This window comes from Urocitellus parryii, chromosome 1, assembly GCF_045843805.1.
Source record: "Urocitellus parryii isolate mUroPar1 chromosome 1, mUroPar1.hap1, whole genome shotgun sequence".
NCBI lineage: Eukaryota > Metazoa > Chordata > Mammalia > Rodentia > Sciuridae > Urocitellus > Urocitellus parryii.
The window spans coordinates 165297092-165322173 of record NC_135531.1 but is presented as its reverse complement, the minus strand read 5'-3'; the positions used below and the strand labels follow the sequence as shown (position 1 = coordinate 165322173).

Here is a 25082-nt window from a genome sequence, read left to right as displayed (position 1 = left end):
CCTACAGATGAGAATGGAACAGAAGAGGGTTTTCTAGGTAACCTAATCAATAAATGGGCCAAGGACCTAAACAGACACATCTCAAAAGAGGATGTAAACTCAATCAACAAAAATATGAAAATTGTTCATTATCTCTAGTAATTAGAAAAATGCAAATCAAAACTACTCTTAAGATTTCATCTCACTCCTGTCAGAATGGCAGCTATTATAAAGATAAACAACAATAGTGTTGGTGATGATGTGGGGGGAAAAGGTACACTCATATATTGCTGGTGGGACTGCAAATTGGTACAGCCAAAATGGAGAGCAGTATAGAGAATCCATTGAAAACTGGGAATAGAACCACCATTTGACCTGCTATCCCTCTCCTTGGTCAATAGATAAACACTTAAAACAGCATACTGCTGGAATACAGCCACATCAACTTTTAGAGCAGCACAATTCACAATAGCTTAACTGTAGAATGAACCTAGATGCCCTTGACTAGGTGATTGGATAAAAATGTGGCATAAATAAACAATGGACTATTACTTAGCAATAAAAGAGAATAAAATCATGGCATTTGCAGTGAAATGGATGGTATTGAAGAAAAGAATGCTAAGTGAAGTTAGCCAATCCCAAAGAAACAAATGCTGAATGTTTTCTCTGATGTAAGGAGGCTGATTCATACTGGGGTAGGGAGGTGTCGGAGACCAGCTCCAACAGGGGGTCTCAGGAGACGAAAGAGGGGGTGGAGAAACAACACAGACACCAAAGTGAAGGTGTTGATCCCAATCTTTACTTGTGAAGTTGATCATATATACTTTTCATTTTGGCAGGCTTACAGTATTTTGTGGTTACAAAACAGTAATCATTATTCAAAGAAACAAAATATTACATAGTTACAATTAGAATAGAAGAATGTATTTTGACTTATGCATAAGCAAGCATTTGTACTTTCAGTTGAGTTTTGCTTTGAGCTGTTTCTGCTTAGTTAACTTTTAATAATAGTTACAAATGTCCCAAACTATTGGCCTATACCTTGACTATTCTTTTCTTGACTTACTGACTGGAACCGGTGCCATGGTTACGGCAAGTGGTTGACTTGTTATTACTTTTAATCAAACAAAAGTAAGAGCACAAACCATTGTGCACAGGAACAAGAACAAGTTGCCCAGTACTAACACTAATCTATCTTCTCTAGATTTTAATTTAATTTCTCAAAAACTTCCTTGACAGGAATACAGGGAGTTTTTCATTAGACATTAACAATTTACACTCCACAGCTGAATCATTGCATTTAGAGCAAACAGATCTATGCTTTAGAAGTAGTTGCATTAATTGGGAAAGTCATGATTTTTCCTTCATACTTAATGGTCATATGAGAAATCACAACTATACTTATTAAAGGAATACAAAAACAAATCAGCCCATTCCCAGAAACATACGCCTTGCGCCATCCACCTCAGTAGGGCCTTGCCATTGCCTGAGTCAGGGGAGGGGCGCAGCAGGGAGGGGTAGCCTGAGAAGAATAAAAGAACTACTGATAGGCAAAGGGGTGGGAGGAGAAGGGAACGGGCAGGGTGTTAGAAATGATGGTGGAATGTGATGAACATCATTATATCCAAAGTACATGAATTAAGACATGAATTGATGTGAATATACTTTGTATACAAACATAGATATGAAAAATTGTGCTCTGTATGTGTAATATGAATTGTGATGCATTCCACTGCCATTTAATAAAACCATTTAAAAAATAAAAGACAAAATTTCTTAGAAATAAAAAGAGGGAATACATCATATTAACTCATTAAACTATATTTCTGTTCAAAAAAAAGAAAAGGATTTTCAAAATCTGGAAAATATTTATGTGTTTCCAGTTTAAAGGTTGAATGAAAGAGAGAATAAAACTTCCCCACCCTTCCTCACTTATACACGATTAGGAATAAATTGAGGAATGAAGATCTGTTTCCACAGAACTAAGTTCAGTTACCCTAAATAATTAGGCATATATATAATTAAATGACTTGAAACTTGTTGCTACACCCTAAGGCAAATTATAGGGCAGAAAAAGCAAATGTAAAAGTAGAAGGAAATATGAGTGGTAATTGAGCATTACCCAAAACTACAGGTATCTAAAATTAACAGTGGAGAGATTACAGATCTTTCCAAACTTTACTCTGAGAGGATATTTTAGGGAAGAATCCAAAGCTACATTCAAATTGCCATAGAGGAATAGAAGCTGACAAATTTCATACTGGAACTCTGGAATTTTAAGGAATCATCCCTTGAAGATCATGTTCAATCTCTTGTTCTGACTCAGCAGGTCTTTGCCTCTACATGTCCATTACATTCTAAGGTGACTCCAATGATCCTGGTCTGTAGACAACATGATTTGGAGCAGTGCATTGGATATACTTTGGGGAAATATACAAGAACCACAGCTGGTTCCTACACTTCAAGACACAACCAGATTAAGTGCAAGCATTAATCTCACTTTCATTCTGAACATGTCTCTTGAGATGTGGGAAGAACACAAAGGACTAAGATGAAGAAATGATATTTCTAAGATAGCTCTGTCACATTGGCAGGCAACAAGAGTGGCAAAGATCCATATGAAGGATGGAAATGGAAAAGACAAGCTCCCACTTTTATGAATTTCTTTGGAAAAGTTGAAGGGAAGAGAAAGTGAGGGAGAAAACATACAATTTAAAAGGGGAAAAATGAATACATAGGAGAATTCTAGTCAGCTCTCTTAGCTTTTCTTTCTTCAAGTTGAAGTCTGGTGCAGAGATTGTAAGAACCAGTGGCAACTGGCAGAATTAGGATAACCTACAACCACCCATTTCCTGCCTCTATATCCAAGAGGCATCACAGTGCTTGAGGCATCCATTTGTGTCCTTCAGATGAGGATCCACACATTTTTGAAGCATTCATTGCTATAAAGAAGCTGATAATTCCAATCATACTATTCCTATTATCATCTGTAATGTATCTATTTCATAATTTTATTGGAATTTCGTGAGAAACCAAGTTCCTGGACATGCCAGGAGTACATCATATTATTGCAATAAATTCTGGAGTCTAGAAAGCAAATGTTGTGATCATCTGGGACTTTTGTGCAATTACTTCAAACTCTGTCTACATAAGCCTCACCAGACTCGTTTTTTAACCAGAAAATTTTATGAAGTTTGTTCCTCAAACACCAACATTGTTACTCTTCATGTATTTACCACCTTTTTTGAAACACATTGGATTTTTGGTATGTGATAATTCTGCAAGAATTCAGAACACTTTTCCTTTTGGATTGCCATGTCTGAGCTCTTTATGCTTTACCATAGATTTATTGCATAGATGTGGGACCACTATCTTTGCACAAGAGTGCCAAAAGAAAGTTGGTATTGGTTAAACCAGAGTTTCTTGGAAAAGAAGATCACACCAGTTTTTTACATGAATATGAGCAAAGACCCTTAACTGTGACTCTAAACACGTGTCAGAGCTAACTGACTCAGAGAACTCTCTATGATGATCAAACAAGTGTACCCTCCTCTGAAATCTTATCACAAATTTGGGTATATTAATTATAAAGCAAATGAGGGACAGGAAGCATACTTATAATAAAATGGGTTAAATAATTCTGATAGGATTTACTCAAGATATTTGCTGCCACATTTTAAATTCCGCTTCAACATTGAACTTCTCAGGGTTAATCTTTCCTCCTCTGAAAACAGATCGCTGTGCTCTCCAGCATTCTGCATCTTGAAATTTGTATATATGCCAATGTGTTTCTATTAACAGTCATTGCAAAAATGACTTTGCTGTTGGAAAACTCAACTGAAAATTTTCCTAATCCTATATTCCTAATGCTGATTTCTCACTCAACATGAAGTCCCCAAATGAAAGAAGATACTTAAAGCTAAAATAGTCTTCATCAATGCTAACTAGCAGAACTAGGGTCCCATATTTATTCATTAGAACCATGATTGTAGTTTTTTCATATTCAGGTTTTGTTGAGCATACATTTCAATCTCTTTTCAGGATGTCAGGATTCATGTTCTTCCTTCAAGGTAATTCATCTTCTGTTTATTTTAAATTATTAAGTGCATGCTGGATGGGATGAATTTTAAATGTTTATATAATATTTTCTCTCTAAGAACATCAAGCCTATAAAAGAGGATTTGCTTCCCCAAAGACGAAAATTGAAGATAGTAACATGCAAAGACAAAACAGGTAACTTTTGTGGTACAACCTCTCTGGAAAACATATAGAGAAACTTTGAAATGATAGCAACTCTTCATACCTCATGTGTGTTATTTTCCTACAGTGTGTAGGAAGGATTTGCAACAATATGTGTATGTTGATGCTTACATCTCTTTTCAAAATATTTCTATAAAATCATGAGAAAATTATACTTAAAAATAACTTATAATAGATGTCTCTAAAATTATGTTTCCACATTGGATTCATTACAGTAGTTAGTTGGATTATGAGGCTGATTTTCTTTCACCCTAATTTTAAAAAAGCTTATGTTGGGGCACTGCTACAGTTGAGAAACCTAGGAGAATGAGGATATGGTATGGGATTGAACCCAGGAGGTCAAGAACAGTTTGTGAAACAGAAAAAACTCATCTACAAGATAATGTCAACTCTATTATGGCTCCTTATATATGAACTTATTCCATTGTATCTGTGATTTGTTTTATGGTTTTTGACATTCACCAATGATGTGGTCAGTCTGTAGCAAGAAATGATACAATGTATGATCATATGTAATTTATTTTACTCCTTTCTTGTAAAATGAATCCATTATTGGCTGGAGAGCATTATTTTCATCTCCCACTGAAGCTCTCCCATAGACGACTCTGATTCTCTGATGGGAAGCATACTTATAATAAAATGGATAAAATAATTGTATTTTCAAGGTTCACAAAATTGCCCACCCTCTTGTTGAAGTAGTTTCCTCAACATAGAAAGATATTGCCATGAAGAAACTACATGATAAAGGAAAGCAACATTCACAGTAGCTGCATTTACTACACATATTATTTGAATCCTTGAGGTATAGTCAGGAGCAGAATACGGGTAACAGATTTATTACCCAGTACAAAAGCTGAAATATGTTTGAGGTAGTCCTAAGGAAAGCAAAACCAGGTTATGTCAGGAATAACAAGCCTAATCATGGAAATTTTGCAAAACAGAAGGATTCCTAATAGAAAAAAAATAAGAAAAGAAACTTTTAACAAAAGCAATATGGCAATTAAAGTGTAAAATTTTCACAGTTCATTTATTTGGGATGCCAACAATGAAATAAAATTGAACTCTGGGTAGATCAAGTTGTGAGTTATTATAGGCATCATACATAGTGAATACCTAGGCCTCCCAACTGGCATTCTGAAGTATTGGAGCAATAAAATTATTCCTTAATGATGTCAGTATACATGGGGTTTGAGGCACACATCCATAATTGCAGGTTCTTGAGAGGCTGAGGCAGGCCTCTGTAGGTTTTCCAACAAACTGTGGACTTTATAGAGTCTCCCAATATAAAGAGTTGGGATTTGAAGTAAGCATTATAATACTTGCAAAGGATATACATGTTTTTTGGGGGGGGGGGTAAAACACACAGGCCCACATACAGACAGCAATAAAATTTCACATATGACATATATTCTCCTAAAGTAAAATTCAATTAAAAATACAACTGGGAAAAAGTAAATTATATGATTATTCATACTCTTTCTTTTAATTTGGATAATTTGTCTTTCATGTGAATTTTTTAATTAGTTTAAGTTTATCTGTGCATTTGTCAGCAGAGTCACATGTGGGCAGATCATCCGACGCAGAACAGAAGAGGATTCATGATATGGATGAAACTGCACATAGCCAGCGAATAGTTTAAGTTTATCTGTGCATTTGTCAGCAGAGTCACATGTGGGCAGATCATCCGACGCAGAACAGAAGAGGATTCATGATATGGATGAAACTGCACATAGCCAGCGAATAGTTTATCTGTGCATTTGTCAGCAGAGTCACATGTGGGCAGATCATCCGACGCAGAACAGAAGAGGATTCATGATATGGATGAAACTGCACATAGCCAGCGAATAGTTTAAGTTTATCTGTGCATTTGTCAGCAGAGTCACATGTGGGCAGATCATCCGACGCAGAACAGAAGAGGATTCATGATATGGATGAAACTGCACATAGCCAGCGAATAGTTTAAGTTTATCTGTGCATTTGTCAGCAGAGTCACATTTGGGCAGATCATCCGACGCAGAACAGAAGAGGATTCTCTCCTAAAGTAAAATTCAATTAAAAATACAACTGGGAAAAAGTAAATTATATGATTATTCATACTCTTTCTTTTAATTTGGATAATTTGTCTTTCATGTGAATTTCTTTCATGTGAATTTTTTAATTAGTTTAAGTTTATCTGTGCATTTGTCAGCAGAGTCACATGTGGGCAGATCATCCGACGCAGAACAGAAGAGGATTCATGATATGGATGAAACTGCACATAGCCAGCGAATAGTTTAAGTTTATCTGTGCATTTGTCAGCAGAGTCACATGTGGGCAGATCATCCGACGCAGAACAAAAGAGGATTCATGATATGGATGAAACTGCACATAGCCAGCGAATAGTTTAAGTTTATCTGTGCATTTGTCAGCAGAGTCACATGTGGGCAGATCATCCGACGCAGAACAGAAGAGGATTCATGATATGGATGAAACTGCACATAGCCAGCGAAAGGTAGGCACATGTGTCAATTTAAATTCCTGATCATTTCTTTTTCTTGCTTCCAGATGTTAAACTAGGCCAATTTAAATAACCTACTACAAGAGTCTTTGAAAATCCAAACATAGTAATTAAATATTTAAGTACAGAGAAGTTAACTGGTCATCAATATCAAGGTAGATGCCAGATAAACTTAATGCAAGCAATTGCACAATATTTTTAATAATGTTTGCATTTTCATCTGTGTGACATTCTTAAATGGTGAATGACAAATTGGAGGCTTATGCAGAACCAGCTGAAACTAGGAACATGTATACATGCAATGACCACTGAAGCCATTCATGTAAAACAGCTTCCTTCCCAAAGGCTCAACATTTAATTTCACATTAGTTGTCATCCATGCCAAGGTTAAAGATGTCATTCTCCATGGATTCCTGTGTCTTTACTGAGGAAGATATAAGACTCAAATGAGACACAAAACTGCCTGTTAATGGAATCAGAATTATTCAGGATGGGTACTTTTCTGTTAATATACATACAATTTCTATGGATTTTATGTCCTTTCCCTTCAAGAAATCATTTCATTTATTAAACATATTTTTCTTACTATCTAGTTGTTGTTAGACCTAAGTCATTGGATGCAATTATTGAGAAATCATGAAATTTGGGAGGTGAATTTTTCCTCTGTTCTCATGTTGTCTGTTTTAGTAGATGGTGGATTTCCATGCATTGGAATGGATTTCTGTTCCATAGTGTCTCGTGGGTACTTGTAGTGTGCCAGTTTCTCTTTGGGATGTTTCCTGGACAGGGTTTATAGATGAGGATCACATCTGAAAAATGAGCATGTTTAACATGTTAGTTTCACTCACAAGTATCTCTGTAAGGGGAGAATATCACAGAGCCGCCATCACCCTGCCAGGGTACTTTCCTGCTCAGAAGGTGTAAGCTACCTGGGAAAAAGAAAGTCTCAAATAATTAGTAAAGAAATAAGAGACAGAGACAGAAATTGAGTTTGAAAAGGAAAGTAGAGCTCCTGAAAGGTTCCCCAATCCCAGAAGAAGCTGGAACTGAACAACTAGAAAAAAAGATCAAGTTGTTTCTTTAAGGGAGAGTAGATCAAAGGCAGAGATAAGTTTTTAGCAGGAGGAATACTGCTTTTTGGTGTGTTAGGGTTCTTGCAGCAATGAAGTTGATTTGGCATCTTGACGGGCCACACCCAACTCTGAAAGGCTGTGTAGCTGTGTGGCTCCAGCTGGTCCACCCATCTCCAGTGCAATGCTGAACCTGACACAGCTTTGTAAGAAGTCAGTGGCTTCTAAGTCAATTTGCTTCACACCAAGTTCACATTGGCTCCTGTCAGGAGAGAATAAACTCCAATAATGGTCATAGCATAAACCAAAATATGTGTCCACTTTACATAAAATATATCTTTTAAATGATTTCTATAGAAGCACAAAATGAAAAGATAGAGTAGAAAATAACAAGTTTTACCTGCAAAAAAAAATATGTCCTGGTTATAATATAATTATTGGAACATATTTCTTCTTGCTCAGAATCACTCTGTTAAAAATAATGGCAGTAATGAGTTACATATAGATTTCATATCACTCTTTAGACACCACCATGTTTATAGATATGAAGTCATTGCAATTGGAGATAAGACCATTACTTTGTGCAACAGTACTTTCCAAATGAGACACTATCTTATGGATTCCAGATGAAGCTGAGATGCTTTCTTCATCTGGATTCTGCTGGGGTAATACCAGGAAGAATTAAGAGAGAATGTTTTCCCTGATAACAAACACTGATATGCATATATCTAAAACAATTTAAATCAGTGCTTAACTAGCAAACATACTCAGCAATACTACAAACACAACAGAAAATTTATTTAAAACTCTCTTGAGAAATGGACTTAATATTATACAGATTCAACATTTTAAACAATAAAGTGCCATTATTTAGTGTTAAAATTGTTGTGTTAAGAGATTTTCAAATCTGTCACTTTGTGTGGAAATAAAACACACTTGGATTTGTTTGAGTCACCAGAGCTTGGAAAACAAGAATGCCATTTAGAAAAAAATATATAGTCAAAAATTTATTTTAAAAGGAGAGAAATTCAGAATGAAAAATGTGTCTATATTTTATGTAGACAAATGGGCACACTCAAGTTGGTTAGAGTATGCAACACTTTTCATTTAAGAATAACTAAAAGAAATTCCAAGGAAGGAAGACACTAGCAAAGTATCATGCTGTGTTTACTGTCTGAATATTTTCAAAGATTGGATCCAGGAAAATGGTTATATGGCTGCATAATAAAAAAGACAGGCTGTGGGGAAACACTGGAATGCCATGACCCAGAGCCAGTCAACAGATAAAACACAGAATCATGGCTCTTAAAAATCGAAATTCATTTGTAGAAGGAAAAGGCTGCAGCTGTGCCAGGGAAAACTAACTGGATAGAAGAGAGGAATCTTGCCTCTGGTGAGCAGCAGAGAATCTCACCACCCAATTAGGAAATGACAAAAAGCAAGAGATAGTTCTCAAATCAGGAATTACAAATTGCCCACAGACATACCACATTTGGTCAACATCTAGCACTCAAGGAAATACCATTCAAAACAGCATTAACATTTCAGATTTCCCCAGTCAGAATGACATTTATCAAGTAGCTAAATAATAAGTGCAGTGCAGGATGTGGCAGGAAACTACAATCTTACACTATCATACTTAAAATTAAGACTTCCACGCTGGAAAACTTTATGGAGATTCCTTTGGATACTAGGAATATGACTGCCACATGACCCAGATTTCCCACTCCTTGATCTGAATCCCAATGTATAGAAAATCAGTATGCACATGTTACATATGAACTTTGATGTTTTAGCACTACAAGTCAAAATTATAAAGTTATAGCACTAACTCTGATACCCATCAATAGAGAATGGAAAACAAAACATGTGGAGATACTTGGCACTGAGTTTGAGCAAATTAGTTCTTCATGATACACCATTATGTCAGAATGAATACGCAATGGTATATGAAATCATTGTGTGTAGTGATTTTATAGTATATGAAATTTTAGAATATAAAATATAAAGTTGTAACAGAAAAATCTCCTTAATTTTATAAAGGAAAATATTTTAGAGCAAAATTAGTAAACTAATGTAGATACCTTTCAATTCAAATATAACTTTTTCAGCAAAGGAGAGATTGGATTTTTGCATAGATATAAAGCTGAATTTGAGTTACTGCCAAATCTCCCTGGCAGAGTTAGAGTATGAAAGCATGATTCTCTTTTTGCTGACTACATTATACATATTTTCTTCTTGGAATACAAGAAAAATATATATTCATATTTTGGCAAAAACAGTGGTTATGGAGGCACCCATAACAAGAATTAGGGACATGTAAAAGAGAAACTGAGATATAGATATGCTGAGAGCTTTGGGCAGCTAGAATTTGGTCCTCTGGTCTGCCTAAAGAATAAAAAATTATGACACTTTCATTGAAACATATTGTTTGAAGTTGTGTGACATCATGTGCCAAAGTTATGTTTGGCAGAAAAATGTACTCCTGCAGAACAACAAACTTGAGCAGACATGCCAGGTATGGTTAAGACACTCAGTTGAGAAGCATTTGGAGTCCTTATCCACATTTCCACCACACTGGAGCTTTAGAACTCTACTCGGGATTAAATAAAATCCGGAAGTCAAACACCATTGAGAAAGGTTCCTACAATGTATATCTGTGGGAGAGATCTAAACCACTGCATGTCTAAACTTCTCAGTTGCATAGTCAACTATCTTCACAAAGTGGTGAAGCTTATCCATGATCATATTATCTCAGGATAGTAAATAGTGGTAGAAATGTGCTGAAAACTCTCATCAGGAATTTATGTGTTATGCCTGTTGGACAGTTAGCAGCAGTGTGGAGGTCTAAAGAACATTAACTCTTTAAATGGTAGTTTAGAAAAATAATAGCGAGGGTAAAGTGCTTTTTTGAGAATTCAAGTGACAAAATATTCAAGGAGTGTTGGGCATTGTCAGATGCAATGGTATTTTCCTTCAGTTCCCAAAAGAAATCACAGGTTCTGTAAGGAGGCCATGACTTCCATGCTCCAATAGGTTGCCAGGAAACCCCTCAGAGACATGGAATCTTACCCACCTTTAGACCACTGACTACAGGAATCCATCAGGTGGTCTGCATTACATACTAGTCCCCAGGCTCCATGAACCAGAGTATGTGTCAGGAAGTTCCCACATTAGATAGACCCATATGTCTGAGTACATGAGCAAGTACTGAGGGTGAGGGTTTTCTTCAAATTGCAAAGTTCCCTCAGCATTCTCTGTGTGTGGTGGGGGACAAAGGAGCAGAGGAGCTCTGCTTATTCATGCAAAATAACAGGTTAGGTCTTTGGGGGGTATAAAGCAAATAAATAAATAGCTGGATAATATTTGTTTCCCAGAAACCCCCCAAAGTTATGTGTGTCTAAAATTAGAAATCCTAAATAGAAATATCTTCTTTCTACTATCTTAACATTAGGAAGTCTCAAGCTTTTGCTATTGTTGTTCTTGATATATTTTTGGCCATTATTTGTATGGGTTTTCCATGATAGTTAATTTTTCACATTCTGTCTAATTTTTTGAGAGTTTTACTCCATTTTCTCTTCCTCACCCTTCCGCCCCCACCCCCTCCCTGGTCACTATTGAGAGATCTTTTTTACTCTCATTTAAAATCCTTTCTTTTACCATTTTATTGCATTTCCTCCTTATCTCCTTTTCTGCCTATCTTTAGTCCCACCACTTTCACTCTTCTTTTTTTTTAAAGGTGTCCTAATAATTGTATTATAAACAAGGCATCTTTTGTGGCCAGAAAAATATTGTTATTTCCTTCTCCTTTTCTTAATTTTGTGCTGTTATAGAGATCATTTGAAATACCTATTTTATATACAGTTGATAAATGTTTTGCTTTAAACTCTGATCATGGTTGGAGTTTATTATCTCCTCTAACAGAGATTCTGGAGAATAAAAATTGCATGAATAACATGCTAATTTTCACACATGGTACTCAGATATAAATTGTGCCAAGGACACGTTCTAAAGGGAAACCTGCACACTACAAATACCCTCACAAGAAGTGTAAGAGAAGTCCATTAAAAGCATGCAAATCCACCACCTACTAACACAGACAACATGAGAAACAGAGGCAAAAAGACATGTCCAAAATTTCATGATTTTCCAGTGATTGCATCCAATGTCCTAGGTCTAACAACAACAAAGTAGATAAGATACATCTATTTAATAAGTGCCATTTTACATCTCATGCCCCAAGGCTACTGGAAGGCCAGAGCTGATGAACAAGATGAGGTAATGTCAGGCTGGCCCAAATCAGAAACTCTCAGGGGGTTGCCCCTCCTATAGGGGGATGGGTCCTGGCACCCCTCACCCCCCAAGGGATAGGTCTCCCACTCTCTGGGGTTATCTCTCTTTTACTGGATGGTTGCCACTCTTCTACCGTCAGTATCCCCCTATTTTTAGAAGCCTTTTCTCTATGGATGGGTTTCCTATTGCCAGGGGTGCCCCATCTCTAGGAGATTCGAGTACCCCTCTTTCTCTAGAGATGTGGTGCATCCCTTGGGGTGTTCTGCTTTGTGGGATTTGGACAGCCCTTCTCTAGCATGTGGTTCCCCTCCCAGGGAGACCCACCTCGTGGGGATGAGAGCCTGCACCCTGCCTTCCTGAGGGATGGGTCATCTTCTCGGGGGTCGCCCCTTCTCTAGAGGGATGGGCCCCTGGGTCCCTAACCCTGTAAGGAATGTGGCTCCCCCTCTCAGTGGTTGCTCCTCCTCTAGGGGAATGGGCCCTTGCGTCCCTCGCCCGCCATTCCCTTTCCTCTCCATTTCCACCACCTGCCCCAAGAAGTGCAAATGTGTGACAGTCCTCCACCATTGTCTGCACATTGGCAGCTTCCTCTCAGTGAGTGCTCAGGGTGACCAGTGACCACATTCAGGGACCAGGTGACCACATTCAGGGACCAGAAGGCTCAGACTTCAGGATATTCCATTCCAGGGCTACTGGCACATGGATTTTCAATTATAAATCACCTTCCTTTTGACTGACAAATCCTTGCATCACTTGTCAATTAAACAGCAGAAATGAGAGAGAGAGAGAGACAGACAGACAGACCAACAGACAGACAAGGATGTGTGTATGAGAACTCGCCTCCTTGAGGGGCAACTGCTTCCTCACACCTGATTCCAACCCACGGCTTCCTCCATCTCTGCAGGACAGACTCCACACCATGTTTTGTCTTGTAACATTCCTGAGATTTGATAGAATTTGCAGATTTGGACTTAGCAAACCTGAATTGAGTGACTCGATTTTCCCCCTACAATTCACAAACTTTTGAAGTCCAGTTACTTTCCCTTCCCACTCCATTTGTCTGAAAAGCCAGCAGTGTTTCTGACTGGAAGTCGTGAACCCTGCTCTTCTGCTCTGCATCCACTGAGGCCCAGTGCCTGCTAGGAACCAGTGATTGAGCCATGAGAAATGGGGGGAGGATTGCGGATGTAGAAGTAATAAAGAGCTCACCTCCCTTCTACCAGTGGGGAGGTGCTGGAGGAGCCATGCTTTCTGCGTTGCGAGTACCTGTTGACATTATTCTCACCCGGGCAGACTACCGAAGAAGAGTAAGAAGATATAAAGGATAGATCATGCCTCCATAATAGCACTACCTTGACCACATGGAGATTCGACATCACCATCAGTCCCATCATTTTTGCAAGAATCACAATCTAAGTTATGATTTCGTCACTATCTTTCCAACTTCCTTCCTCAAGTAGGCAGGCTAATGTCGGGCCAGGGCTGGGCTGGAGAGGATGCAACAGAGACAGACCCCAGGGCTCACTTCCACTTTGACTGTGCACTTGCTGCTCTACCCCTGGTGACTCACTTTAAAACTGGCATGCCTCTTTCCTTCTTCTTGTCCCTCTCCATCACCATGTGGGAGGCGATGCTAACTTTCTTCTCTTCCATGTCCAAGGTATCTCTTCTTCAGCTCAAGGACGACCACAGTGAAGAGACACAAACTCTGGGGCTGGCACCAGCAGGTCTGACCAACAGACTATAAATGAAGTCTATCACCTGGCAGGAACTCAGTTTTTATATCTCCTCTAAATAGTGCACTGCCCCCCCCCCTTGCAGAATCTCAGCGTTTGGGGAGGAGTCCTCTGTGACATCAACTTTGCTAGCAAAACAATAGCACTTCTTTTCCTTTTTCTCAATTATCTTATCCTTGTTACTGGTTTGGCATCTGGGACAAGGACCAAGCTTCTGGGGTCATATTTGCTGAACTAGGTGAGACCTGAGTGTGTCCCTGTTCTGACTTTCCTGGGCATGTATGGCACTCTGGGTGACCCTCTCCTTCTATGAGGAGGATGCATGCGGAGGGTGAGCTTGCTGAGAGACATCTGCTGGAGAAATGGGAGGGAAGTTTCACTGGGTCTGACTGGAGGAGCTGTTCCCATGGGGAGAAACTGAGGGATTATTCCAGTAGGTATGGTTCACTCCATCATTTGGTCTACTTTGAATAAATTGAAACTGAATACAGTAAACTTGTGTAATCTTGGTCATCTGGTAACCCCCTCCCCCACTCTGCATTGTTGGAACATCTGATTCCCCTCCCTCCATGGGATCTGCTGGTAGTTCTTTCTGGAGTATCTGTGGCTCCAGTATGTAGAAGTTATGATAAAGTGGGAGTAGAGGATCTAGAGGATTCTTCCCCATCCATAAATCTGACCTATTATGAAGGTTTCCATTGTATCAGCCTTGTTTTGAGAATTCACCCTGCTTTGCTGTCTTCATGTACTTTTTTTCTGGTTATTTTTATCTCTGTTACTGGTTCCTTAAGACACAGGCAATGATGCACTGATCCCTAGTCTCTCAGGAAAGATCTTGGCTAATTGGATGATATAGAGCTATAAGCCTATAACTAATACAAATATAATACATTACTCTAAAACAGTCTGGTCACTGAATGATATTTTGAAATTTTATGTTCTTGCAGTTAGTGTTAGTCTGTCAGAGCTTAAATGGGTGGAAGAGATTGAGTAGGTGCAGGTATTTATGCAATTGCATGAAAAGGAGTCTGAACAGATAAGATCTAAGTGGATTGTGCAAGAAAGTCTGGTGTGCAAGGACAGTGGAAGGAAACTTGAGACATTTCCATCTTCTCAACAATGGTGCTGGCTGGCCCACCACTGGGTTTCAGCTTGATTCCCAGCCACACAGACCTTCCTACAGGTCAGGGATACCAGCCATTGGCTGGAGAACAAATCCCAGGAAGCTGCCTGGGCTGCAGAGAAATGGGTGAACGGGAGACTGAGACCCAGAGCAACTGGCGACTGCCCCACCTTCCAGCCTTTTTTGCTTAATGGAGGAAGAGGGCTGCTAGCCAAAAAGGACATGACAGTGGGTGTTGGAACGGCTAGATTGTGACCTAGGGAGGGGAGTGGTCTCCCCTTTGAAGATCTGACAGGATCCCCCATTTGGCCAAGGTTGCTGGAGTGGAGCCAGCATTCCACTGATAAATATGAACAAGAGGACTGGCAGGAGTGCAAAAGGGGCAAAAAAAACCCAGTCATGGCTTGGAAACCAGTAAGTAAAGAGAAAGAAAAATTTTAAAAGCCTGGAGCTTCTTCCATTCGATTTTGAAACTTGGGACAAAATAGTGACTGTGAATCCTGCTGGGTAGCCACAGGGCCCCAAGTATGCAGGATGAAAGCCAAAGGCCTGGTCTGCAGAGGCACTGCAAGAAGGGAAATCCAGGCTCCAGGGAGATGTTGAGGAGCACCTGCATGCCCTTCTCATCCGAGACACATACCAGGCCTGGGCTGTAACCAGAGCACAGTGCAGCTAGGGAGTAGGGAGGGACCCTGAGCATGCTCCTCCTGCACTTACTGCTCCCCCACCTCACAGCTCCGAACTTAACAAGCTCTTATCCTGCCTGTGGGCACTTCCAGTGGAGCCCTGCCTGCTGCCAGAACTCAGGAGGCACCAGGGCCGCCTGGAGTCCCCATGCCTACAGGTTATCTGCCTCTTGGTCTCACTGGTTTCTGCAGGCAATGATCCCTTAATCTCTCAACATGGTCAATGTGATATTCATCAGACACAGTGTCCTGGACATAAGAAGAGAGCCTCAGCAGGTGGAGGGGCTGTTGACAGAAACCCCACACAACTGGTTGAGTTTCTCTCTAAGGTATGAAATCCCTGGGAGGATCAGAGACAAGAGCCCACACGTTTTGTTGCAGCCCTTGCCAAAGGATCTTCCAGGAAGCCTCAAGCAAAGGATGGCAGGTCACCCTCTGTCAAAAGTCAATGTTCCTCCTGTAGGAAAAAACTGAGGGGAACCCCGGGTACAATGAGAGTAGGGACTCACTGAGTTGATAGCATCACGATTATAAGAGTGACCTGACAGACTCAGCAACAACCTTTGCTCCAAACCTTGGATGCAAATAGGAAGAAGAGAGATTGAGGCACAGTTTCATGGATACAAGAAACCCATCTGCAGTGCTCCCAGTGGCTCTCCTCCAAAGTGGGTGGAGGTGGTGGGTGAGTTCTGTTCTTAGCTCACCCATGAGAAGAAGATTTACATTAAACAGGGATGAGAGGTGGGAGGGAAAGGGAGTGAGAAGGGAAATTGCATGGAAATGGAAGGCGATCCTCAGGGTTATACAAAATGTCATATAAGAGGAAAGGAGGGGTAAGACAAGATAATACAAATGGAAGAAATGATGTACAGTAGAAGGGGTAGAGAGAGAAAAGGGGAGGGGAGGGGAGGGGGGACAGTAGAGAATAGGACTGACAGCAGAATACATCAGACACTAGAAAGGCAATATGTCAATCAATGGAAGGGAAACTGATGTGATACAGCAATCTGTATCACAGTCCTTCCCTGGGAGCCAGTTCCTCCCAGGGCCCCTGAGCCGTGCCTGTTGCAGCCGCCCCGGAGGAGCCAGGTATAAATTAATCCTTAGAAAGCAAGTGAACAATGGAGCCAGACATCATTCGAATGTACTCTTCAACCCCACCACTAGACAATGGAGCTGGAATGTGCTGGGGCTGCCCGGGCCACCTGGGTGAGCCCAGGAGGAAAAGGACTAGGTCTCTGTCTCTGTCCCATCCTGGTGACCCATCTTTCCTTGCCCCCCTGATCAGAGAACTGCTGACCTGACCTGCATCCCCTGCCTCTGCCAGTGGCCCTGGGGGGAGGAGCAGGAAGCAAGCTCCAGCCTTCAAGGGAGACTTGCACAAGTGCTCACAGCAGACACAAGGCTGCCCCTGCTCCCCGTGCCTAGGGAGGGACAGAGTGTCCAGGCACCAACAGCCTGGGCTGGGGCAGGCCATGCTGTGCTCATCTCCTCCTCCTAGCACAGGGAACTCCCCTTCCCTCCCAGGCCAGGTGTCCTGCTGTCTTCCTGCTGCCCCTAGAAATCCTCCCTCTGCAGCCCAAGGCCAGGGGCTGCCTGCAGGTGCCCCCATTTACATGTCAATCCCACACAGAAGGGCCCCCCTCAGTGCCCCTGGGAACCTAGGATCCAGAGGAAAAGGACTTCCAGGGCAGTGTGGCGTGAGAGGGGAGCTGCAGATCTGGACCAAAAGGAGGCATTTCCTAGTCCAGTGGTCTCAGCTTGTGCTGACCCCTGCAGGCCATCGGGTGCTAATTACTATAATGTGTTCCCCAGGAATTGGCAATGCAAAGGGAAAACCAAACCTGAGTCCACTTATATTTACATTTACCTGAAACACCCACAGTCCTTTGTTCAGTCCTTCAGAAGAGCCCAGGATGCACTTCCCCAGAGAGGCTGGACAGGGACACTGGGGACTGTCCTATCACAGGCTGAGGTCACCTCCCTCCTACACAGAGCCTGCCTTTCCTTTCCTCCTCCCTGACCCTAAGCCCCTGAAGGAGGCCTCTCTCCTCTGCTGGTCACACGGTGGGTGCCAGACATGGGAGAAAGATTGTCCACATGTGGTGACATTTCTATTTGGGGCAACATGAAGAGTCACAGCTCAGGTGGGGAGGCCAGGAGTGAGCCTCCCCAGCCCTCCTCAGGCTCCTCCTCTCTCAGAGCCCCACTAGGGCTGGGGGCAGGTGCTGCCCTGGGTCTAGCTGCAGAAGGAAGGAGCCCTGCCCAGCTCTCCAGGTGTTCAAGACCAGGGCAGGGCATTCTGATCCCTCCTGCAAAACCACATTCAGGGAAAGAGGGAAGGGGCAGTGTAAAGCCCCAAGGGACCCCACCACTGGATGTAACATCATATGGAAGAGCAAGGACGCTGAGATCCTGCAGACTCAGTCTTGGTCCATGCCCCATATGGGGGGGTGGCAGCCACAGGGGTGAACATCCTAATGGGTGCTGAGCCCAAGCAGAGGTTGAAGTATCCTCAGGAAGATGGTTGTGCAGAGTGTGTGCGACTTGGAGATGAATACCTGATTGCAGCACAGTTCCCCACCCAGGTCCTGTGGGCAGCAGGGTCCTCCAGCTCCCTTGGGCTTTGCTGTACCCTCTGAAGTAAAGCCTCATGTGGTGGCATACAGTGAACTCATGATTTGAGTGTGAACTGTGTGTATTGAAGTATGAAAGTCATCTGAAGTATGAAGTTAATTTGAAGTTTACACACTCACTACACACCCACATTGTAATCAGGAAATCAGGATGTGGGATTTGCTTGTTTTACTTCAGGAGTAGAGTCTACCAATTTTGCTGTTAAAGGAGATCTGAGCTTATAGCACATGCTGCTCAGGAGACACCACACAGATCCATCAGTGGAAATGGCAGGCAAACCCACATGCCTGAGGACTAATGGTTTGTTCACAGGGGCCTAAGGTTCCTCACCTGCAAGGTGAGTTTTGTCCCCACGACTCGTGCCCTCCCCAGGAACAGCAAGCAGGAGGGAGGCTCTCAGGCCAGAGCTAGCAGGAAAGCCCACCTTTCTCCTCACTTAGGGCTTCCCTCAGTGAGGATAGTTCCAGATCCTTCTTGTTTACAGTTGATCCTGAGACCAAGGCAGTTACAGGAAACACTGAGACTCAGGGGAGGCTGGGCACGGTGGGCCTAGGCCTGTGTTCTCCTGTCTGGTGAAAGGCCCCAAGGCAGGTGCAGCACCCACAAAGAAAGACAGGGATGTCACCCTTTCTCATGTGTCTTGATGGAAAATTACAAGCTTCTTGATCCAGGAGGAAGATGGGGGCTGAGGACACGTCCCTCCCACACAGCTGACAGGATGGTGCTGCCATTGGCATGTCCCCTTGGCCCAGTGTCACATGATGAGAGAGGCAGTCCACCCCACCAAGGAAACCTCCATGTCATCTCTCTTGTGTGATGTCAGATTTCCAAGCGAGTTCATTTGAAAATAAGATAAACCAAGAAACGATTTCCCATCTTACCTCGGCATTAGAGGGGCCTCTTCCTGCAGCAGGGCCCCAGGAGGCCAGGAGGACACAGAGTACCTGTCAGCAAGCACATTGGTGGGGCTACTCAAGAATTCCTCAGGGAGTTGGGTCCATGTGGACACAGGACCAGAGTGGACGGAGGAGTTTGCTTCACCAGCCTGGACTGAGCTGCTGCTGGGCCACCGTCCTGGGCAGAAGAAGCCTGGAGAGGGAGGAGAGGACAGGAATGGGGCTCAGGTCCTCAGCTGTGCAGCTGAAGGACATTCGGGTCAGCCTGAAATGTTGAGTCCACAGATGGCGCTGGCCTGTGAGCTGTGCTTTCCAGGACGCTCATGGCTCCCATTCCTCCTGGTGGCCCATACAAAGTTCCTAGTCCAGGGTGGAATTGCTGCTGAGATTGAGAGTTTAAATTCAGATGCCAGTGTTCACTGGTGCCCCATAGAGCCTCCTGAGTCAGAGTGGGACTTCAGGGAGGTCATGGAGAGGGGCCATCAGCACACCTACAGATGGGGTAAGTGGGGACCGTGTTCCTGTAGATGAGCCAGTGCAGAACCAGAAGAAGAGCAGAGGGCCTGAGTGCCTGGGTGCTGGTGCAGAGGGTCTGGGCTTAGAGCAGCCTGGAGCCACATGGACGTGTACATGTCATGCAATCCTGTGTCCTGGGTCCTCTGCACTGTCATTTGAGCACTGAAATGTGCCTCCTTATTTGTATCATGAGGCTGAATGTAACCAGATGCAGGTGAAGCTTTAGCATAAAATGGCTGGCTCAGCATAAACATGCATGGCCTTTCAATTTTAAATATCTGGGAGGAGAAGCCACACACTGGCTAGTGGCTGCCTCCAGGGAGGGAGTGGGTGATTAAAGGCAGGGGAGGGGGAATGGCTCCTCTCCTCCACTGTTGGGTGTGGTGATCTGCAGCTTCTGGGAGCTTTTGCATCATGGCTTGTGATCTCTAAGTCAACCTGTGACATGGTCTGAGTAGAAATGCTGACACCTGCTTTATAGTTAAGGACAGTGATATTTAGAGGAAAGAAGTGACATGGTACAGTAACAACATTAATAAGCAATGGATCTGAGACAGTTAAGTTTTTGCTTCCCTGGAGTGAGATACCCCCAAACCCGAGAATCCTTTTGTCTTGCTATCAGCTCCCCCTACTCGCTCAAACATTGTAACCAAAGATTTCTGCAGGGACAAGAGCTGACACCTTAGAATAGGTGGCTGAGCCATGAGGGCTCAGGTCTTTGAATAGCCTCTGTCTCTATTTTCAGTCCCTGACCCCAAATGGGATGCATACATCAATTGAAGCTCCTCTGGAGGACCAGTTCACACTGCCAGCTGCCTCATGGTGGACCTTCTTGGTGATAAGTACAACACTCAGGGACCAGTGTCCACTGGGCTCCAACTGAATCAGAACACAGGACATTCCAAACCAACTGTCACTGCACAGGACATTCCAAACCAACTGTCACTGCCAAGAGTCACCTCTCTTCATCTGACCAAGGCTGGGCAAGCAGTTTCTTGTGACCCTTCTATAAGTGTCAATGGGCTGGTGTTTCTGTGGCTACTGAAGTAGGTCTGAGGTCCTCACTGTGTCACTTAACCTGGATTGAGAGCTGTCTCTGCAGCCTGGACCAAGACCTGCTGTTGATAGACACAGGCTGTGGCTGCTCTGAGTGTGTCCTGCTCACTTCTTCCCCACCATGGGTGTGCCTGCACACTCTCATCCCTCCTGAGACCCCTCAGTGGCAGGAGACACAGCCCAATCTTCTCCTGGAGGGACCACTCAGCAGCCTTAGCCTGAGACCTCACCCCAGGACAGGTTCTGGGGACCACCCTGTTCTTCCCTGTCAGTCTCCAAAGGTCCACTTAACTGGGGAGCACTGTCCCTTCTCTCTAATGGAAGCATCCTGGTCTCAAATAGTGGTGATCCTGTCCTTCAATTCTGTGGAGTTCCCATTAAAAAAGCATAGTTTTTAAACTTTAGTCTGTGTTTCATGATCATGCCTGTTTGGAACTGGACTTTGGCCACATCCTTTAGAGGAGTTTAGGTTTCAGTTGCCAGTTCTTCATCATATTTGGTATCATGAATCTCCTGACCCAGTGGAGCAGCACAATTGTGTGTCCTCTGTATCAAATCCCTGGAGCATCTGCATGCCAGAGAAACATAGAATATTTGGTGGAAGATGAGTGAGGGGTTGGATATCAACATGATTACACTCTTGCAATTATTTGTGTTATTTTCTGGTTCATTACACATGAGTACATATTTTAATGAGAGTTTGCTGTCTTTTGAAATTTTTTAAAAATTTCTTTCTTACATGACAATAGTGGAATGCATTACATTCATAATGTGTTTATAGGAGGAACAATTTTAAACACTCACATTTAAATACTTCAACAGGAAAACCAAAATTATTCCTTTTCAGACAATAAATATGTTACTCAATGCTATATCCAAGATAATATTTGATAATCATCACAGGTGACTATTATTAGGAATTGACTAGTTTTGGTCAACAGAATCAGTGTTAAACATTCACCTGCAGTTCACAGGGTACAGAACAGACCCATCCACTGCCAAACCACTGCAAACTACAGGAGTGGATGTTTTGGTGAATCTTTGTAATGAGCCAATTCATCTACCACAATGGGTTGGGGAAATATACTCACTTTCTGCAACCATATTAGAAGAAATCTTCCCTGTTTCTTTTTCCAGGTAGCATCCAAAAGGCCAAGCCCTGGAATTATATTTTAAACCACTCTTCCATCCCCATTGCAAAAAAGAACACATCTAAAGGGAGAAAAAAAATGTACATAAAAATTTTTGACTAGCCAGGTGCTATAGTGCAGGCCTGTAATCCCAGTGACTCCAGAGGACGACATAAGAATCCAAGTTCAAAACCAGCCTCAGCAATTAGCAAGGCCTTCAGCAACTTAGTGAGGTTGAATCTTTGTGATAAAAATACCAACTTCTTGGGGCTGGGATTGTAGCACAGTGGGGAAGCACTGCCTTGCAAGTGTAAGGCACTGGGTTCGATCCTCAGCACCACACTAAAATAAATTAAGATACTGTGCCCATCTACAACTTAAAAAAAAAAAAAATATATATATATATATATATATATACACACAACAAATTGATATATACATATATACATATATATGTATATACCAATTTCTCTACCACACTTTCATCTGGGAATGCACGCATTTCTACAACCACACTGAAACAAAGGTTTTCACTGATTCTATTCCCAGGTATCATTCCCAAAGCAAAGGCCTGCAGTTCTAATTTAAATTTGCAACATGCTCCCCAGCAAAAAAATAGAAGTCATCTAAGAAACGCAGTGAACTCACTCTGGGGAAGAAAAACAGTACGTAAAAATTTTTAGAGAGGGGACTATAAGACTTAATATTTGTTTGTTTTCTGTTTTTTTCTATCTTTTCCCCCCTGCCTTATACCTCTAGCTTATCCTTTGGAAATATTTTCTAATCAGCTCTACTAATAAGCTACACTTTACAATTACTGAAAAACTGACACTAAAATAAGTGGGCAAGTCTTTCAAGGCAACAAACCCCAGGGAGCTGCAGCACCACTGAACACTGACCTGTCAGACTCTAGCTTCAGGACAGGCCATTTGTCACCAGGCACATCCTCCCAACCCCTACTTGCTGCTGAAGAGCTTTGTAGAATTTTGCTCCACCTTGCTGGGATCAGTTTCCCCTGCTCTTTGGAATAACTGTTTTCCTTCAAAGCTCTGAGTGCATCCGGAGGGGAGGAACCAGGTCTGTCATGTTACCTGAACACCAGCATCTCACTGCCAGACCTGGATATCTCCAGCTGCTCCCCTGAGAGGCTGCACCCCACACCTCAGGCTGCCCTGTAGGAGGGGGTGACCCAAGGTCTGAAATTGCCTGCACCCTGCAGGGTACAGGGTAGCTGTGGGCAACTTGCAGCAATACCAGAAAAGAACAGGGCAGTGATTGAAGACATAGGTCACAATGTAGTGGCCAAAGGACACCTATGCCCAAAGACAAGGCACAGCCAAGATAAAGGAAGGCATAAGTACCTTTTAAACACAAGTTCCAGGTAATTTCTCTCTGTTTTCCACTCCTGGGAAATGTTTACCCATATTTTTAAAATAAAATATTTTAAACGTGCCATTCATTAATAGGAGAAACTACCACAATTAAAACACTATGAAACAAATAGTTGGCAAAGCATGCACTGGAGGGTGCAGCTGGCATCTGGGAATGCGGGAGGGAACTGGAATTTCAGGTTTCTGCTGCCAGTCTTGGAAGGAGCCAGGCTTTGAATGGAAAATGGACTTGATACCCTGTTTCCTGCACATTTAGGAGTATGTGTCTGTAGGACGCACAGGTTAATCCTGGGGAGAAACAGGGACAGGCGGGGACCCCTAAGGCTAACACAGTCAGAACACACCTGAGTCCAGAACTCTGACACCCTCCCCGGCTCACCACACACCCTGGGAGCATCAGGCCACATGAGCTGGCCAGAGCTGACCCAGGGATGTCGCCAACAGGGAGGCGAAATAGAGGACAAGGATCTGTTGCCCAGCCCACCCATGGGACAGGGGCCCAGGGCGACCTGCCACAGAGAACTCGGCCGCGCTCTGCAGCTTACCTTAGGGACACGCCACCAAACTCACCCGCAGACCCAGGATCCAGGGCCACCCGCCAACGCAGACTCGAGCACGCTCCGCAGCTAACCTCAGAGACCTGTCATCCAACTCATCCCGTGAGCCCAGAGCCACCCGACAGTGGGGAATCCGCCCCCACGCTCCGTAGCTCACACCACTCGGGTCCCCGAGGCAGGTGGTGACCGGGTCCCGCCAGTCCTGGCCGCACACTCACCGTTTGGGGCCACCGGGGTAACCCGCCGTCCTCCGGAGGAATATCCCGGGTACCCGAGCTCGTCGGGGACTCAGGCTACGCGGAGCACCTGGGGATTCGGGAAGAAGACGCGGAAGCAGTGGGCGAAGAACTCAGCGAGCAAGGAGGAAAACCCCGCGAGAATGCGGAAACCCGCCCCTCCCCGCCTTCTGCGCACCTCATTGGACAGTTCCTCCCTGGCGCTCCCGATTGCCAGGCTCCGCGCACCGCCCTAGTTTTGAGTGACAACTTATGTCACCCAATCGGTGCTGCACTCGGCCCAAATGACAGGTTCTTGGTCCAGCCCCCTTTCCAGACGGGACTTCCTTGCAGTGCCGGGACCTGAGCGCGGCAGTAGCTCTGGGACCCCACCGGGCGTGGAAGACAGGATCTGAGGAGCGCCCTGGGCTGCTCCGCGGCGCCCGCCCAGTCCGCAGCTGTCCCACTGAGAGCTTCCCATTTAGCCAGCTGCCGTCTGTTCCCTGCCCACCCGAAAGGGAGGCGAGGGACCGGGCAGGGCGAGCGAGCAATGAAAGACGCGACCGGGCCGACTCACACGGAGCGTGTTTGTCAGCGCTGATAAGTGAAGGCCACCTCCCCACGGACGGGGAAGATGCAGCTGGGGTTCGGGACTTCTGGGGGCAGGCTCGAGGATCCGAGCTGGGCGGGTGCTTCCACGCGGTGAAGGGTGGGGCTGGAATGGGATAGTGCTGATCGCCCTCGGGCTGGAAGGAATGTGGGCGGTGGAGGGTGGGGTAGTGTGAGCGGGTGGTGAGCCTTTTTCAGGTGGGAAGGAAACTTTTTCTTAACGTGGTGGCTGTCACTTAAGATGGTCATCCAGGTGCTAAGCAAGGACCTTACTACGGGAACCCTAAATCTTCAGCTGTATCCACTGTCGACCTCCAAAGTTTAAAGGTATAGGTAGTGCCCTGCGCAGAGGCCCATACCTGGAATCCTAGCGGCTCAGGAGGCTGAGACAGGATTGAGAGTTCAAAGCCAGCCTCAGCAAAAGTGAGGCC

At 43.5% G+C, this 25082-nt stretch overlaps 1 protein-coding gene and 1 long non-coding RNA gene across 16 annotated transcripts in view; one reads left to right on the top strand and one right to left on the bottom strand.

Annotated features, from left to right (window-relative positions):
• LOC144256697 (tyrosine-protein phosphatase non-receptor type 4-like) overlaps positions 1-14338 on the top strand; it is an 851727-nt gene extending 837389 nt beyond the window's left edge. For 9 of the 14 annotated variants that reach the window (XM_077802130.1, XM_077802126.1, XM_077802129.1 and 6 more), the window contains 4 exons: positions 4021-4049; positions 4137-4212; positions 5790-6313; positions 6428-6499. Coding sequence is in view for 8 of the 14 variants with exons in the window: in XM_077802116.1 (XP_077658242.1) it covers positions 4021-4049; positions 4137-4212; positions 5790-5878 (194 nt within the window). In the remaining 6 variants the exon portion in view is untranslated. Of the gene's footprint in view, positions 1-4020; positions 4050-4136; positions 4213-5789; positions 6314-6427; positions 6731-13759 lie in introns of those variants that run through there. The other 5 variants (XR_013344207.1, XM_077802113.1, XM_077802112.1 and 2 more) reach the window with 5 other exon arrangements.
• LOC144256712 (uncharacterized) lies at positions 6724-24186 on the bottom strand. Of its 2 annotated transcripts, XR_013344210.1 has the most exons (5): positions 24046-24186; positions 23241-23284; positions 21841-21961; positions 19163-19370; positions 6724-7545 (listed from the first exon to the last, which is right to left on the bottom strand). It is a non-coding gene; the product is annotated as an uncharacterized LOC144256712 (long non-coding RNA). The 2 variants fall into 2 exon arrangements; XR_013344208.1 differs by lacking the exon at positions 23241-23284.
• Between the last annotated feature and the right edge of the window lie 896 nt (positions 24187-25082).